At 45.0% G+C, this 17,690-nt stretch overlaps 1 protein-coding gene across 1 annotated transcript in view; it reads right to left on the bottom strand.

Annotated features, from left to right (window-relative positions):
• Pbx1 (PBX homeobox 1) overlaps positions 1-17,690 on the bottom strand; it is a 285,536-nt gene that overhangs the window by 49,772 nt on the left and 218,074 nt on the right. Inside the window, 3 exon segments of the mRNA XM_059280300.1 lie at positions 2,112-2,287; positions 2,289-2,303; positions 7,942-8,186. Of these exon segments, the coding sequence (XP_059136283.1) occupies positions 2,112-2,287; positions 2,289-2,303; positions 7,942-8,186 (436 nt within the window).

Below are 17,690 nucleotides of genomic sequence, written 5' to 3'. Positions count from 1 at the left end.
AAAAGGAAGAATCTAGGCAGAGGCCAGTGGAAGGAGTGTGTACAAAGCACATCTAGTCCTGTGTCCTTTTAGAATCTGACCTTCAGCTGGGCACAGTGGGATGGATGCAAAGAGAAGCCCATTTAGACAATTGTTCTGTTTTGCTCATTTCTCCTGTTTCTCTCTTCAAAAACACCACTACCAACAAAACCAAAACAAACAAACAAAAACCCAACCAACCGAACGTAAAACAAAAACAAAAACCAAAAAAAGTCTGGACCCAACATTTCTTTTCTCTTCTTCTCTCTTTCTTTCTTTTTTTTCCCCTCCAGGATCTGCCAACGTAAATAGCAACTCCAGCATTTTAACGAAGGGAGTTACCATGGGGATGTAAGCAGCACATGCTGCGTGGTGGCGGCTGCGGCCCAGAGGAAGGACCAAGACAGGAGCCACCAGTCACTCGCATTGTGCAGAATGGCTGCCTTAAAGAAAGCAGGCTGGCAGCAGGCCACTGGGCAGGAGAGGCAGAGGGTCTGGCTGCAGGGTTTTGATTTGGCCTACCATTATATCCCTACACCCAGAGAGGAAAACCTTACTTTTATTTTTGAAGACTTAATTTTAATTTTGATTGTATGTATATGTTGGGGGCGGGACGCTGTACATATGACTATAGTGCCCATGTGCCTGTGTAGGTCAGAGGAGGGCTTTGGTTCCCCTGCAGCTCAAGTTAAAGGCTGTTGCAAGCTGCCCCTGATGGGACTTACTAGGAACTGAACTCGGGTCCTCTGCTAGGGTAGTTTATGATCTCAATTGCCACACCATCTTTTCTGCCTCACTCTCCCCCCCCCCCCACCTCTCTTGACTATGGAATTCATTCTATTAACCTAGAGGTGTATCTTGCAGGCTGGCATTCTCACTTAATACCTCATGCAATCCAAAAGCAGGGTGAAAAGGGGGAGGTGGGAGAAGATGCTGGGGACTGTTAAATAGGTCCACAGACCACAAAAGACTACCACTGTGAAGAGAGAGAAAATGCAGGTCGGAGAGCTGAATAATGCATGATGTCAGAAAGGAAAGCAATTCTGGAATAGCTATGAATCTTTCAGTCTGATTCAAAAGGAACAAAACTATATACATCATGAAATGATATGCTGACCATGACATACTAACATTCGATAATAAAAGTCTTCCGCTGGGAATGTTACAGTTACGAAAGATGACTAATTCAAGATGAACTGTGGGTTACAAAGTATACCTACACTATAGGAAGCATTTGCTAGAATCAAAAGTCTTCTTCTAAATAAAGATAAAATCTGATTATCACTACCCTCTGAGGTTTGAGAAGAGAAGCCAAGGGCTCAAATAAATCCACTGGTACACAGAATAGAACAATTAATTGGTTCTTAGTCTTTTGTTTTCAGTTCTCACACTTCTTTAAAGGACCATTTTAGCTCCGTTTTGGTCAAAAATTTTGAATTCATAAGTAAGGTCATGAGCATCCCCGAAGCCAGACAGGAAACATCAAACCAGCCGAGTCCCTATCAAGCCACCTTCTTGCCTCTCTATGCTCAGGGAAGCATGGGGTGATCAACTTCAGACTTCTTAAGCAGCCCACAGTATAGTGCATGGTAATCTACTAAGAACGATTTCTTGAACTCAATGGAGTACACTGTCTATCCACTGTGGGAAAGATCTCGGCTTTCAAGCACTTAGAACAGGCCCTCTCGGAGGAAGTGTCACTGTGGTCCTGCTAGTAAAGTGACCACAAGCACATAGCTATGATATGTCCCGGTAAGACAAGGAAACGGTGCTGTGCAACAACAAAAAAATCCTGCCTAGCTTCTCCTTGTCACAAGTGGAGCTCACCCAAAGAGGAAGAGCAGTAGCAATAAACATTATCTCCTACAATCATGGATTTTTTTTTCCCCAGCGCTATATGAAACCAGCAGTCTATCCTGCCTCCTAGCCTGTGTTTCTCAGACCTTAGAACTGCACTCAGACTAGTATTTGGATCAGCATTCAGTGTCGTAGAATTGGAGCTTCAGAGAGGGCCAACTCATGAAGCCTGACCCTGTTAGATCAGTGTTTCTCTTTAAAGGTCCTGACAACCTTTCCACACAACCAAGACCCACCTGGCATCCAGAAACCGGGAGCGCAGGATCATGACCGCCTCACACGTACTCTGCTTCAGCTGCATCTGGATGGAGCTGAACTTGCGGTGGATGATGCTGACCATTCGCTCGATCTCCTTCGGGGAGATGGGCCTGGTCCGGCTTTGCTCTCGAAGGAGGTTCATCACGTGGGTGGTGGAATTCATTGCATGCCTGTGTGACAACACAGTGAACCGGGGGGTGAGCTGAAATTCATGGCTTAGCAAACGGATTCCAGCGTTTTCTAGAGACGTGTACAAGTGAAGAAAACTAGAAGATTATGTGACATTTTATCAAATCTGATAGCTAGAATAAATGATTGTCTGGAAATTCCTTGTCTTCCCAGTGGCTCTAGCTCTACAGTTTGGCCCTGGCTTCAACTTCATAAGGGAAAATAAAATTCTGAATCATTTTAACGTCATTTTTTCCCCTATGATTTTAGGACAGTAAAAGGAGAGATATTTAACATCCATCCCTGCCTTTTGCCCCTATGTTAAGAGCCGAGGGACTTGGGGTCAAACACATCATGAGCTTTCCCTGCCTTGCTCATTATCCCTGACATGGTAGAGCTTCCAAATATTCAATTTTGGGATACATAAACAGCCAAGAGTTTAAGTGGAATCACAAAATAAAAAAAACTCTGATAACTGTTCCCAGAGATTTCTCATTAGTTGGCTTTGAGTTTTATCTAAAGAAGCCGCCCCCCCCCCCCGTGCCTGGTCTATACACAGGGGAATCTGCCCCCATGAATCCTATAAACAGAGCATCCAATGTGATTTAGAGGGTCTAGCAACCACCCCTGTAGGAGTAGACTATCAGCCAGCCATGGAAATCAAAGTGGAAATCTAACTTCTCTACTTCTTCATTTTCCAGGTGGGAAAACTGTGCTCCAGAGGGATGAAGGGATTTTCCCAAAGGCACACAGGAGGCATGAAAGGACCAAAGTGTGACCCAAATGCTTCCTATCATTTATGAGCCTGGGAATTGAGAGCCTGAACTCACTCTTTGGGAAACTGCTACCCTCTCATTCTATTATTAATACTTAGCATCCAGAGTCTAGTTTCATTAGCTGAATACTCAATAAAATATCTCTTCACCGATTAACTCACAGCAATGCTGTAAACCTGTATTAGATTTGTAATTACAGAGCAAGATGGTGCTTTGAGAACCTCAAGCTTGGGACTCAAAGGACTCTAAGTTTAATATGAAGAGCAGAAACACACTTGTTATTGACAACATTGCATTCCTGTGTTTTTATAACAAAAAGCTCTTCATATGTGTCGATAATACAGTAGCAATAACAGGAGCCCACACTCATGGGCTATTTATTGAAGCATTCTTTGAGTTTGGATGACCAAAGGAATGCAGGCAGAGACATCCACAGGGTGGCATCTGAACTCCACAGTGGGAAGCCTGCTTTGAACCCTGCCCCTGTGAATATTTATGCAAACTCTTACATTGTCAAAAGGTACATTTTATCCATCTGAAAGATTTAATTATTCTTCAATCTTATAACACATTAAATGGTACCCATGTTCTTGTGCATAGAGACCTAAGTGTAGAGAAGATCATTTGTACGGACCAGGAAATGGGCTGAGTGACAGGTTGCTGGGTCCCTACCTGCAGGACTTACGCAGTAATGGTATTTGGGGAAATTCTTTAATGTATCTTGTCTCTTTCCCTTTGTAAGCTGGGATGATAACCCCCTACCTAAGAAGGTGTGGCAGAGAACTGCAGAGTTACCGTGTGTATAATGCATATGAAGGCCAACAAATCTGTGTCTTCATTATGGCTTCAAAACCTAGGCAACTTAGGGGCTGGAGAGATTGCTCTGCAGTTAAGAATATTTGCTGCTCACAGAGGACCTAGGTTTAGTATTCAGCACCCACACGGCAGCTCACAACCATATGTAGCCCCAGTTCCAGGGGATCTAATAACACTTTTCTGGCCTCCTTGGGCACTACATACATGTGGTGCACACAAACATTCAGATAAAATATTTACATATGAAATAAAGTAAATAAATATAGAGGTAACCTAAAAATCCACTATACCACCTTAATAGAGCAAACTTAAACTTCTGCAGGCTTCATTTCTGTCTTGGTAAAATAAATGTGACAATCAATGCCCCCTTTCTAATCTGTAGGAATATGCTGAAGAAAAAGCCACAAATGGGGGATCTATATAGCATTCGCCATTCAGAAAAGTGTTATCAAGACATTGAATCTGTTACAGTCTTATTCCGAAACCAAACCCAGGCTTTGGTACTGTATCACGAAGAGTGGGAAATAAAATCTGGCAGCGAGCTAGCAGGAATTCCGAGTCTCCCATGACATAGAATAGAGGGCTAGGCTCATAGCAGGCCCACAGCTATCTTTTTGAGGAAACAAAGCAATCTGCTGGGCTGCAGTATCCCCACCCCTAGGGGACTGGCATGGAGCAGGAGCTGCAGGCTAGGAGGTTTTGTCAAATGTACCAGCTCTCAACTGGGAAGCCACAGTGCTTGGCTCATAATAATGTGTTTCATTACAGTGAATCAAAATACTCACAATATCTGCTGTTTAGTGGGGCATTTTAATCCGGGGCCTTTTATGCTCTGCAACAAGCAGACAGTGGAGTCCTTCCACCCACTGCTGAGCTGGAGCAAAGCTAAACGGCTGGGAGAACATACAGCTGAGCTTCAAGATTTCTGAGCTTGTCATAGATGGACAGGACATGATGGTCCAGAGTCTTCTAGGACCTTTAACTGTCTACAGCGACCCCTCAGCTCCCCACCATGACAGTGTTGGAAGCTGGGCTGCTCCTGTTAGGTCAAGTGCTCACAGAGTGGCAGGAAGGTACATATTTGAGGACAAAGTAAAATAGAATCCTCAAGGTCTGATGGTTCTCTGCTGTGGACTATCACAGAGAGCCATGATGAAGAACTTAAGCCATCTTGTGGAGCATGGGGATTTCTACAAAAAGCGTCCTAAGGAGGCTGCCCAAGGGTACCTCGAGTCCCAGCAAACTAAAGAAAAGCTCAGGTAGGGAATCTTACAAGGTCTAGATTTTGGCTGACACTCTCTGTGTTATACAATCCATCTTCTCCCTGTCTCCTTCCAACTGAATGTGGCGCCTGTCTCACTCACAAAAGTAAGAGGAACTGTAAACGGGAGTTCTTCCACCCCAGTTCAGCACGGGGGATTTATACTCCAGTGGCATTCTTTACAAAATCTGAAGAACTCCTCAAAGCAACAAGACGGTCATTTTTATAGACAGCCCGTGGAATAAGATTTGGCTTTCTGATGCCACAGTTTTTATCTGTTTGACTGTGTCAGCTTTTAACCACCAACATAATCTGCTATGGAAGTGTTTTATCACTGTCATTTAATAATGATGAAAGTTTCTAGAAGCTTCCTTATTTAATAACCTTTGGATAAAGTAGTAGCTTGTTCAGTTGGGTTTATTTGGAGGGCCGGGGATGAGGGAAGAGGTGGTAGTTAATTATCGTGTGGTTATCTATTATCAGTGTAGAAAGAACAAAATGGAGACAGCAGAATTGACAGTAACAACCATGAACACGGAGGGTGACATTTTACTTGACTGAGGTTCCCTACTTTTAACAAAGCCCCCATGAGGAACTGTTACAGAAAAATGAAGAAGATGGATCTCTCAAACACACCAGCTGAAAGGTTAACAACGCCATCGCCTTGCAAGCAGCTATTTATTATAATTAACAAACTAATTTTAATAAATTATTAAGCATCCAAAATGTGTTAAGCAGAATTCACTTCTCATTCAGAAACTGCCCACATAAATAAGGAGACATGACGCTTTACTTCCTAAATCTAATAAATATACAAGACAAGTCGACCACTGCCACATTTGCATAATTTGCTGTATACTCGTGGGTCTTTCCCGAAGTTCTTCACTCCCAACATCTCTCTGATTTAGAGTAGGCAGGAATCCATGAGAAGTTTCTAGAGAGAACATTTATACCACTAGCCTGGTGCCAGCAGTCCAGCCCAGGGAGGCAACAGGACATGCTTGTAATTCAATGTTGAGTGATGTCTATGCTTCCTTTTTCCTTAATGAAGTCAGGCCTTGTTTTAATAAGAGCCCTAGGAGTCAAAACAGGACTCTAGGGCAACCTCTGTTCCTCACTGGACGTGTGACCTCAGACACATGTTTAGCCTCTTTCACCTCACCTTCCTCACCTGCATCAAATGGTCCTCGGCATCCTACAACAAAATGGCATGGAAGAGCAGGTGCAATTACATCGGCCCTGATGTTTTGCGATAGTGAGTATGTTATCAGAACGGACTACTGCTGCTGGAGTAGTCGTCCATTTTGGATGAGGATGGGAAAGGGACAAGGGGGTTTCGATGGAGAAATCAATCTGAGCAGTCTGCATCCCAAGCTAACAATAGCGCCATCGTTCAACACCTCAAAGTCTAACACACATTGCAGTTGTGTGATTAGAGAAAGCTGTATTCTGAGCTCCTTTCTCGCCTCTCTTATCTGGCATGAGTTAGCCTAGATGTCAGGTCTAGGCAGGTTTCTAGGCAGAGGCCAGGCTTCCTGGAGAAGGTGAAGTAAGAATAGCACAAACAACATAAACCAAGATGCCATTAAGAGACCTTCATAAGAAAAGTCTACACATGCATCTTCTACAAGTCACCCCACGAAGTTAGGGCAGAGCACAGATTCAGGATGGTGCAGGGGGCGGAAAGCACCATGATTAGGTATGGCAGCTTACTTCAGACTCCTGGGACCTGAGACAAGTCTCCATGAGCCAACGATGTGTCAAGCACATTTGTTCTTTTTCCAAGAAGGAACAGGGCAATGACTGACAGTGCTTCACATGTTGACTTTTACTTCTCTTCCTTCAGCCCTAGACTACTAGACTACACCTGTCTGATGGTTGAATTTCACTACGCTTAACTTAAGGAGACCTGGCATTTCTCCCTGTATAAAAGAGTGGACTTTGTGGGTATCCATTTCAAAGGTGGACAGGAATGCAATAATGAAACTTTCTCCACTTTAAATTTTAAAATGTCCATTTCTATTTTAAAATTTAAATTTTCTATTAAGTTTGCATTTGCCACCTACCTAGGCAGTCATGAGTAGAGTGCCTTTTTTCCCCTTCTTTTTGAGTTCATAAAAATAGTAAAAGAAAATCTAATTCAAGGAAGAGACATTGTATAGGACCTGGGTTCAGCACAGACTCCAATGGTGACAACAAATATACCTGTCGGCTAGATAAATGGATAAAAGTCAGGTGTTAATGGACTCCTGCTAGAGCACTATTGTTCACAATGGCTGGAAAAACAGCACTGATGTAGAAGTCTGAACACATGGGGGACAGGAGGGGCTTTCCCTAATGGGGGGTAGCTCTGTCATCATCAAGCTACCTCCTCTCCGTACACTGCTTTGTGTCTTAAAGCCATCGTATTCTTTCCATCAGAGGATCTCGGTGATCCTTCGCAAATGTACAGTTCTCTATCAAATGCAATGCCCTCTCCTCCAGGATACAGTGTGCTGGTCCACGACACGGTCAAAGGATGCTAGGGCTGGAATTGAGGTTGCTATGACTCTAGGGTGCCTCCTAAAATGACCTACTATCTCTGCAGAGAATTGCGTATCATACCACATTATCACCCAGAAAGGAGAAAGCACATGTGACTCAGATGATCCCAGCACGGAAAGGACAGGTTGAAGTGTCCCTTCCCAAGGTCAAAAGAATAATGTCCCGTAAGTAAACGACAAACGGAGACCAGCGGAAGCCAGCAGACCCTGCAATCAGATTGTAACCCTGCAGGAGTGTGCTTACCTGCTCATACTTCTCCAGCTCCGTGTGGTAGATTTGTCTGATCTGTGACAGTTTGGCTCTGTAATCGGAATGCTCCACTGAGTTATCTGAACCTGCGCCCCCAGAAGCTGCCGCCGCCGCCGCTGCCGCCGCCGAACCTCCACCCTTCTCAGGCCCAGCCACCCCCTCCGCTAGCAGCATGTTGTCCAGTCGCATCAGCTGGGGGTCTGTGGGCTCCTCTTCTTGGGCTCCCCGAATACTCAAAACTACAGGGAGAGACAAAAGGGGAAAAAGGTATTTAACAGCAACTCAGGGGAAACATGTAACAAGCGCAAAACACAAGAACCCAACTGTGTTCCTCAGCTAAACTGACTTCCAGATTACCTGCCCTATGGTGTGTGGAGAGGTGGAGAGGTGAGGAAGGACAGGACAAAAACTGAGAGGATCGGAAATGTGGAAGGGGACTCTTCACGTTGCTCCAAAGAAACTCTACTTAGATGAAGTACCTAGAATAGGAGAATGGTGGGGTCAGGACCAGGTGGAGGGGTCCGGGGAGTCAGTGTGTCATGGGTGGAGTTTTACTTGGGGAAGATTTGAAAGGAGTTCCTGGAAGCCCAGCACTGTGGTCACATCTATAATTCCAGTGCTCAGATAATGGAGCCAGGAGGATCAGGAGTTCAAGGTCATCATCTGTGTGTGTGTGTGTGTGTGTGTGTGTGTGTGTGTGTGTGTGTGTGTGTTACAAGCTAGACTGAGCTATATGAGGCCTTGTCTCTACCCTCCCCCAAAGAGATGGATGGTGGGTGGTGATGGTCACACAACCATGTGAATCTACTTAATGCCACTAAACTGAACACTACAAAATACTCAAAATTCCCATAATATGTGTTGTATCACAATCTGTGTTAGACTCCAAACATTAATTTTAACAGAATATGTTTTTTTATTTTAATCTTCAAACTGTAAGATTCAAGCAAAAAAAAAAAAAAAACATTTCTTACTTTAGATTTCTGTTTGTAACTTTTACCCTGTGAATTTCTTTGCAATATTAGATTAACCTATATTTTCATTTCCAAAATAACTTCAGCAAGGTAAATACAATTCATGCAATTAAATCCTGAGACCTTTTCCGTAGACTAGCTGCAAGAATAAAGAACAGCCTAGAAAATGGGAAGACAGATTAACCCTGGCATAGGGACATGCTGCTTTTAAAACCGAGATCTAACTGTTCTGGGTGGTAAGCTCTCTGTCCTGTGCAAAGCAAGGGTGTGGTCTTTGTAACAAGACATTTTCATGACTTTAGCAAACTCAGAGTTCTGGTAGAATGGAGATTCAGATCAAAATCTGGCTACTTTTTAAGGAAACACCACAACTTTGTGGGTGGGGGTGACTTAGACTGAAAGAAATGAAGTGATTCAGCAGAGCGGCTCACAAGAGATGCTTCTGTACCTCTTGCACATAATCTGCTTTCAAATAAACAAACCATTCCACTAAATCCAGTTGTGGCCTCAGCCGCCAAGTCTTTGTTGAGAGACAACATGAAGACCACTTTCAATGTTGAAAAAAAAGTCGAAGAGAATTCTGAGAAAAGCAGAAAAGGAAGGAAGGACTTAGAAGATGTGAAGAGGGCCACTGTTTGGGCCTCATTTAGGGATGGAGGAGATGGGATCTAAGTCCCAGGGGATGGACAAGGACTATGAGAGTCATGAGCTGTTTGGTGGTACCAAGAACTTCCTGTCTTCTACACAGCCCTCCTCACTCCAGGGGCTGTGATGGGGAATGTAGGAATGAGCTCAACATAAGGAGACACAGAGATGGAGCCATCCCCTCACAGGTAATGCCCGCATCACTGCTGGCTGTGCCCACACGCTCCTGGTTTCCAAGAGGTGCCCTCCTTGTGAATTCACTCTGAAGGAAATCCTAATTCCTGGTCTAGAAGAAAAACTATAGCATGGCTTTCATCAAACACAGGACACTAGGAGGAAGGTCACAAAGTGGTGGCAAAGATTATAAGAGTACTTGCTGATGAAGTAAGAAAGGGAAGAAGAAAGGAAGGGAAGATGTAGAGGAGAAACGAAGCCTATTTACATGCACACCGCAACACTTGGTATCCATTAGTTTTTCCCTTTTACACTAAAAGTGTTCTTCCAGGCACAAATCAAGTTGCTTGGGTGGGGATAACATAAGGTGAAATGATGGTAGTGGGGTACTTTGAGGGTCCCCCTCAACCAACTCTTATTCTGGTAGCTCAAAAGTTTCCACAGACACTGCCCCTTGGGCTGACTATTGACAACAGAGCCCTGTTCTTCTGTGTCTTGGACGTTTTTTACTCAGATCTGCAAAGTCCTCTGAAGAACTCAACACCAACAAAGGTTCTTTAAGAGAGTGACTGGATAGGGACACTTCTTCCTGCATGACAGGCTCCCAAGACAATGAGAACCTAACCTTCTGCATCAGGCCTCCAAGTCCAGCCATCTCCCCACTTAATGAAAGTATCAGGGCATCACTTGTAGGGTTTATAGATGTGTTTCTTTACCTGGTGAATTTTAATCACTTTATCAAAAAGATATTTATGAGCCATTCACAAATTTTAAAAAAGAAATGACCTCGGAGCTATTAAAACACAAATATGTTGTTTTAGATTGATAATTTAAAATTTTGTTCTAAGGCAATGTTCTTTTTATAAAACACAATTTATTTATTTTTTATGTGCATTGGTGTTTTGCCTGCATATATGTCTGCATAAGGGTGTTGAGTCCCCTGGAATTGAAGTTACATATAGTTGTGTGCCACAATTTGGGTGCTGGGAATTGAACCCAGGTCCTCTGGAAGAGCACTCCATGCTCTGAACTGCTGAGCCACCTCTCCAGCCCTCTAGGGCAATAGTCTAATCCTTATTCATTCACTCTTTCATTCATTCAACATAGATCTTACTATAGATCCATGACTGGGCTCAAGCTTGTAAGGCCCCTGTTTGGCCTCCACCGAATGCTGGGGTTAAAAATACATCTCACTACACCCAGCTCTACATCCAGTCTTCTGACTCAAATATATGTCAAATATATTCCTTCAGAAGAGGTCAAAGCAAACTTCTAGGGCTAAAAAATTTCCCACAATGCTAAGGCTGGCAACATTTGGCCAGGTGCTAATACGTCCAAAGGCATTCTCCTGGTGACTCTGTAGCCTATGCCCTTCTTTGTACAGGGCCCATCACTAAGAGCTGATATCATCTGCTCTCATCAACAGCAGCACAGTCACAAAGAACACTATCCAACAGTCAGCACCTCCCCTCACAGGCTCTGCCTGCCCAAAGCAATGTCAGGTACTCTCCTCCTCCGACAGAGCAGGTGCTGAAGATGGCCTCCTAAACTCCCAACTCACCCTCTAGCAAAACCAGTTGTGAGAGACTGGGCACCCACAGAACACAATGAGGTAGGTGACCGTGAGCAGGTACGCACTGTCGGTTCCCATATGCCTGATATTCCCTGAGACTACTCTCTCGGTTTCAGCCATGCCCCTGCCTCAGTGCTTTTAAACAGCTAGGTTCCTCCTCATGAACTCTCCTCAAACTAATGACTATCTTGCTTGCCCTTGAAATTTTAAATAAGATGAGGAAGCAACTCGCTAGGGCGGGAGCTGCAGAAGATAATAGTGCTAGTGTCTACCCAGACTGGAAGTTTCAGGCACACGGTGCACTGGGGTGCACTGATTCCTGTATGGGGAATGAAGATTTTCCCTAAGGGGGAGTGGGGTGGCCAATGATAAACATGCTTAATTTTTATGTCATAAATGTTTTAAACAATGCTCTTTTGAAAGAAATTGGGGTTTGCTGGAAATATAGAAATAGGTTCCACCAGAAATTTGAAAACAAAAGAATGAAAAGATAAAGAATATAACGAAAGCCGAGAAAGGCCCACACGCACACTGAGCCTTCCAAATTATACTCTGGTCATGAAAGGAGACGGCGGTGGAAAATGTGCCAGAAGTAAATGTGACAGGGGACACTTCATTGTGCGATACTACACAGGAGGTTCTGGTTCTGGAGGCCGTGGGCTGCATATGTACATTTGGAAAAGGCCGGGAATCTTGCAGGTCCATATTTCTTCCTAGAACAAGATTTCAGGATACCTCTATAAAAACAGGTATTGAGATTCACTGACCCGGAAACTGTTCAGCTAGTCAGTTAAAAAAAAAAAAAAATCCCACCAGCATTAAATAAATAAATGAAACAGCTGATATGGCTAACAGAAGTGATGCTTCCTATTTATGGCTTGAAGTCAGTCCTCTGGTGAGTTGGGGACAAAATGATTATTTAAAAGCTCCTTTTTATCTCTCTAGCACCATGCAAGACTCAAATGAACCTTTCACGGGGACACCAGAGATGTTAACACTCGTCCTCCAAGATCCAATTTCAACCAGCCTAGCTGTTACCTAATCCAGCAGCCATCACATATGATCAAGTTCCCGCCTCCCTGATGGCTGCCCTGCATCCCCTCCCTTTCCTTTCCCCCTGCCTCCCAACAGCTTTCCCTGAAACAGGCTTTAAAGGGCCCTGATGCCTGAGCAGGCTGGTAATACAGGGTTCTAACAGCTCCATTGGCTGCACACAGCATCAAGGCATTTAACCCCGTTCGGTAATAATTCTTAAAGGAGTTTCCTACCCACAGATCACCCCCTCCCATTCCAATCAAGACAGAGACCAGTGAAGACAGGTAAGTGATTTATACAGAAGTTGTCACAGCCTTTAGAAAACACCTGAAGTCACATTCACATTGCTGCCATCACTTGCCCTAGGGTTAATCCTGTGCTAAAACTCCAGAGATAAGGAGATTGTCACAGCCTGGGGAGGAGCTGCTCTCACAACTGGCCTCCTGCTGTTCAATCTTTATTTATTTTCTTCACATAAGGAGAAAAACAAACCAAACCCAAAGGTACATTAAAGAGACCTGGTGGGAGGGCTGTGAGAAGGACTGTTTTGTCCTTGGCTAAGCCATGCTGGCCCAGAGCTGCTCCCACCTGGTACCCACTAGAGGGCACTCTCTCCCCACCAAGGACTTGCACAGAGGTGTGTGCCACAGCCACCAACATTCCCAGTAGAGCTGGGGAAGCGGATCTGCTTGGATTCGAGCTCCCAAAGGTGGACAGGAAGGGAGGAAGGCGTATTTACAGAGGGCATCGTTTCAGGCCATGGAGTGAAACTTAAAAGTCGCTCAGCTGAGCGAGAAAAGAGACGATTGGGGAAGATAAGACACTGGACAGACACATGGCTTGGGGAAGGCTCAAGGGTGCCAGCTTCCTTGGGATTTCAAGGCACTGAGGCAGAATCTGAGTTTTACAGTCCCCAGGGGATTGTAAGTAGCATTACCTTTTCCAAGTCACACTGCCATCCCAGCCAGGCAGGACTTTGAGGCCTGTGGAACCTGGGGTAGGCTGCCTTTGTACTTCTAGAAACTGAAAATGTTCAGCCCTTGGGACCAGATACAACTTCCACCCATTGGCTTGCATCATCTGATGATATAAACCCCAGGCTCAGTTTGCATGCACACTTACAGAATATAAAGGTAAAATCACTTTGTTAAAACTCAAACAAGCAGGGCACACTCAGGACTCCTGCCAACTTGCAGGCAAGACTGAGTTCTTGGGATGCGGTGGTGATCTGATGACCCCGTATGATTGCATGGATCTCACAGTGTTCATCTATTCAGGTATCTTCTGAGCTCTTATGCACCGGAGCCAAGTAGGACGTAGGACTATGGCATCCAAGCATCTGTATCTCCCCACCCTTCTAGGCCAGGCAGTCAGTTCCCTGCATACGTCCCACCTTCCAGTTCTAAGTTATACTGGAGACAGAATGCGTTCTCTCTGTTGTCTCTTCCACGTCCATTTCAAGAAACTCAGATCTGCCTTTCAAATCTGACAATTCTAAACACGTAACACTATGCTGACATTAAGCCTGAGCGCCATAGACTTAACTTGGTATGTCTGCCCTAAGCCCATGCTGTCCATGGCAAAGGTTCTCGGTGCAAGGGAGAACCAGGCACAGGACCAGTACCTGTGAAGGATTCCTAGGAGACCTGAATGTAGGCCTAACACCAAAGAGACCCCAGGTGCAAGGTCACAACAAAAGAACCCCAGGGAAAAGGTTGAGAGCAATGAGCCAAATTACCAATCATGTATTAAAAATGAGCTGGGCACTGCGACTCCCAAGATGCAACAGACTGGGGCTCTGTTTACATATCTGTGGGCCTACTTGGACAGCAACTGCTTTCAGACCTGGAGGCCCCCTGTCCTTCCAGCTTCTGTCACTTCCCACAGGCACGGTCATCATCCACAAACTGGTAGATCCTTCACCAGCTGGGAAATAACTGCTCTAAACTGATTCTTTTAAACCGTGTCTGGACCCACATCGTCCATTACTACTACCCTGGAGCTCAGGGTTGTATTTATGGGTGCTCTTCCCTCCCAGTTGGCAAGCGTCTTCTGTGTTTGATGGAAAAGCCGTCTTGGTGACTTATTGTAAAGAGTCGTCTATCAAGTAAATGAAAATGATTAACCATTTGATTTCCCCAGTTTCACAATCCAGCATTACAGTCAGCTGCCAGACGGCAGTTGATGGATGGGCTCCAGGGAGCCCACTCAGACCAGAGCACCAAGCGGGGAATCTTCCTGGCAGGTGGCCTCTTTAGAGCAGTCCCAGTGTACAGAATCTGTAAACCTAGGAATCACTCTGGTACCCACTGTCCACTTAGAATCACACAGGGCTATGTCTGAGTCAGTCCCCTAAGGTGTCACCGTCCCTGGGGCATTTGACGTGAGGATACGTTATCTTTCAATTCTCCCAACATGTCTCTTGGTTTGTTAAGCAGGTGTATAACAGCATATAAAACCAGAAGAGGATTTGTAGACTTCCCTCCAACAACAAGATACCGAGAGCTTCAAGTGTTTCAGTGCACGTGTATTTACGGAGTGCTTATTACGGTGTCATGGCTGTGCTGATTTTCGAAGTAAGGGTGGCCTTGCCAGGAACTGGAAAATACACTCATTTCTTCACACTTGGCAAAGAGCCACTGCATGTGGAGCTTTGGGTGAAGTTTAAGGCAGGAGATGAAAACAAAAATGCAGGACACTCTTGGGATGGTTTTACTATGTGGAGTGTTTATGTTTAGGGGTTTTCTTTAGAGACGTACCAAGTTTTTCTTGTCTTTCCTCTGGGCTAGCTTTCGGCCCTTCTGGTCACAGGACTTTCTACTTCTCGGGGGATGTTCGGGCATGGATCCCATTCACACATTCCCTGCTTGGCACACTGAGTCTCCCCGGGCCAGCTGGCATCGAGAAAGCTAATGCACTGGGCAACAGGCACTTGCGTTTCTGGATGGGTGCCGGCTGCCTGAGTGAGGGACTTATAGATCTTAATAGCTAAAGCTTGTATCGCTGCTCAGGAAACCCCTTTGCTTAAGGAAAAGCTACAGAAGTTGGGGGTTGGGGCAGGACTTTGTACTGCCTCTGCCCTTAGATCCATGTACTCAGAGATCTGAGGGAAGGGGACGAGGCCTGGGAGAGGGCCAGAGTGTGGAAGGCCTGGACTGCATATGGGAACTCAGAATGCAAGGAACCATTCCCTACTTACTTATACGTAAGAAGCATGAGAAATGTGGGGCCACTGGCTGGAGGTCGCTGTGTGCTCCGTGGAGAGGAAGGCTTCTCTCTACAGGGGCACCTCCTACACAAAGTCACTGTGGAAAGCGGGAGGGGGTTCCTAATTCTTTCTTGCCTCAAGCTGGAAATGTTTTGTCATTTGAAGTCTTGATAAGGTGCCCAGCACATTGCCTAATTCTTTGCCAGAGCATGATTGGTAACCCCCCGACACACACTAAGTTCTAATAGCCCCTCCAAAAGTGTGCATTTAGGGTTCTCTTCACTTACCTCTATAACATGGCATAAGGAAAGTGCACTGAGATAGGCATGGGCTATCTCCATGCTAAGCTAGATTCCAGAGTCTCAATGTGTGACTTGGTCTCTCTTAGTTTCAGTTTCCTCATCAAACAGGCGGTGATAATGCTAATATGCCACAATTCTTATTGTTGACAAGATAAGGTTGTTATTATTGTTGTTGTTGTTGTTATTATTATTATTATTATTATTATTTTGGCTTTTTTTGAGACAGATTCTCTCCACCTAGTCCTGGCTGTCCTAGAACTCACTATGTAGACCAGGAGGGCTTTGAACTCACTTCTGCCTTCCCAGTGCTGGGATTAAAGGCAGATACTGCCACACTCCGCCCGCAATTATTATTTACTAAAGCACAGTCCAGTGTTTGATACAACAAGGGTCCTTTTGACACTCACACCTGTCAATACATCACTCCTGAGGCGAAGGCTGGAGGATCAGAAGTTCAAGATCACCCTCAGCCACAAAGCAAGCCTGAGGCTACCCTGCACTGGGTAAGATACTGCGTTTGGGAGGGGAAGGCATTGGCAAAGAATCAGAAATAATAGACTTGGTTGTGTGGTTCCTGAATGTTATAAATCCATAGCAAAGAAAGAGCCAGCATAAGCCAGTGAGCGCACCCACGTACACGGGCATGCACAAATGCACGCCCATACCACCCGTGTGTGCTTCTGAACAAGTCCTCATCAGTGACGTCATCACACCCTGCAAATCAATCATTCTTCAGTGCGTAGAATACATTTCCATGCACCCTCCACTTTTTCTCCTCTCCCCTGCTGCTTTGAGAATCTTGAGTTTTATTTATTTGGGGAAGTGGGAACAGAGGACAACCTTGGGCATGACTCCTAGGGTGTCACCCATCTTTTTTTTTTTTTTTTTTTTAGGGGGGAGAGTTTCTCATTGTCTTTGGACTTGCCAATTAGTCTAAACTGGGCGGAGGAAATGCCACAGGGACCCATCCACCTATCTCCTCCTCCCCACTATGCCCAGGTTTTGTGTGTCTGCTTTTTACATAGACTCTCCAGACTGGATTCTCCCTGAGCCAGAAAGGCTCTGTGTCCTCCAGACCTGCCAGGGCTCACACTGGATACCCCCACCTCTCTGGAAGGCTGGAAGACCCCCCGGGAACCACTCAGTTCGGAAGTGGCCTCACCTTACGTCTGACAACCTAGCCTTGAAGTCTCCTTCAGTGGCGGCTCTCAGAGTTCCATTAAAAATACATAAATTAGAGTTAGAAAGAGAGCAAAGGCTCTATTCATAGCCTGAGGTTTGGGGACACACGCTTCAGTTTTAAATTTGGGTAGGATTCACTGCTCACAGCCACCCTCCTCTGCGAGGGCACGGAGAAACTCCACATTCCAAACATTAAAACAAGTTGCTATTGCCGGGCCTGTGGTATGTGTGGTCTCACCTTGTTGATGTCAATGCTTAGGATAACAAATGTCTTTCCTGCCTTTAGCAAAGGAAACTTTCCTGACCATGTTCCCAAACTAAATAGTAAGAGAGAGATTTTTCTCTCTAACTTTCCAAACGTGTCATCAGAACTAAGTTGCTTGCTTGCTTGCTTTGTGGTATTAGGAGAAGCATCTAAAGCACCCTCTGCAGCTGAGCAAGCGCTCTACAAGGAACCTATGACTAGTCCAGAAGTAAGTTTGACATAAAGATCATGTTCTCAAAAGAACCTTCCCAGGGTTTTTTTTGTTTTTGTTTTTGTTTTTGTTTTTGTTTTTTTTTCCTCATTGAATAATCTGGGGCCAACTTCCTTGACAATAGTATGGATGACCTGGAGGGATGGACAGACCCTGAGGGGCATGCACAAACGT

This window comes from Peromyscus eremicus, chromosome 15, assembly GCF_949786415.1.
Source record: "Peromyscus eremicus chromosome 15, PerEre_H2_v1, whole genome shotgun sequence".
Lineage (NCBI taxonomy): Eukaryota > Metazoa > Chordata > Mammalia > Rodentia > Cricetidae > Peromyscus > Peromyscus eremicus.
The sequence above is the reverse complement of the archived record's forward strand: the minus strand, read 5'-3'. Positions and strand labels throughout refer to the sequence as shown.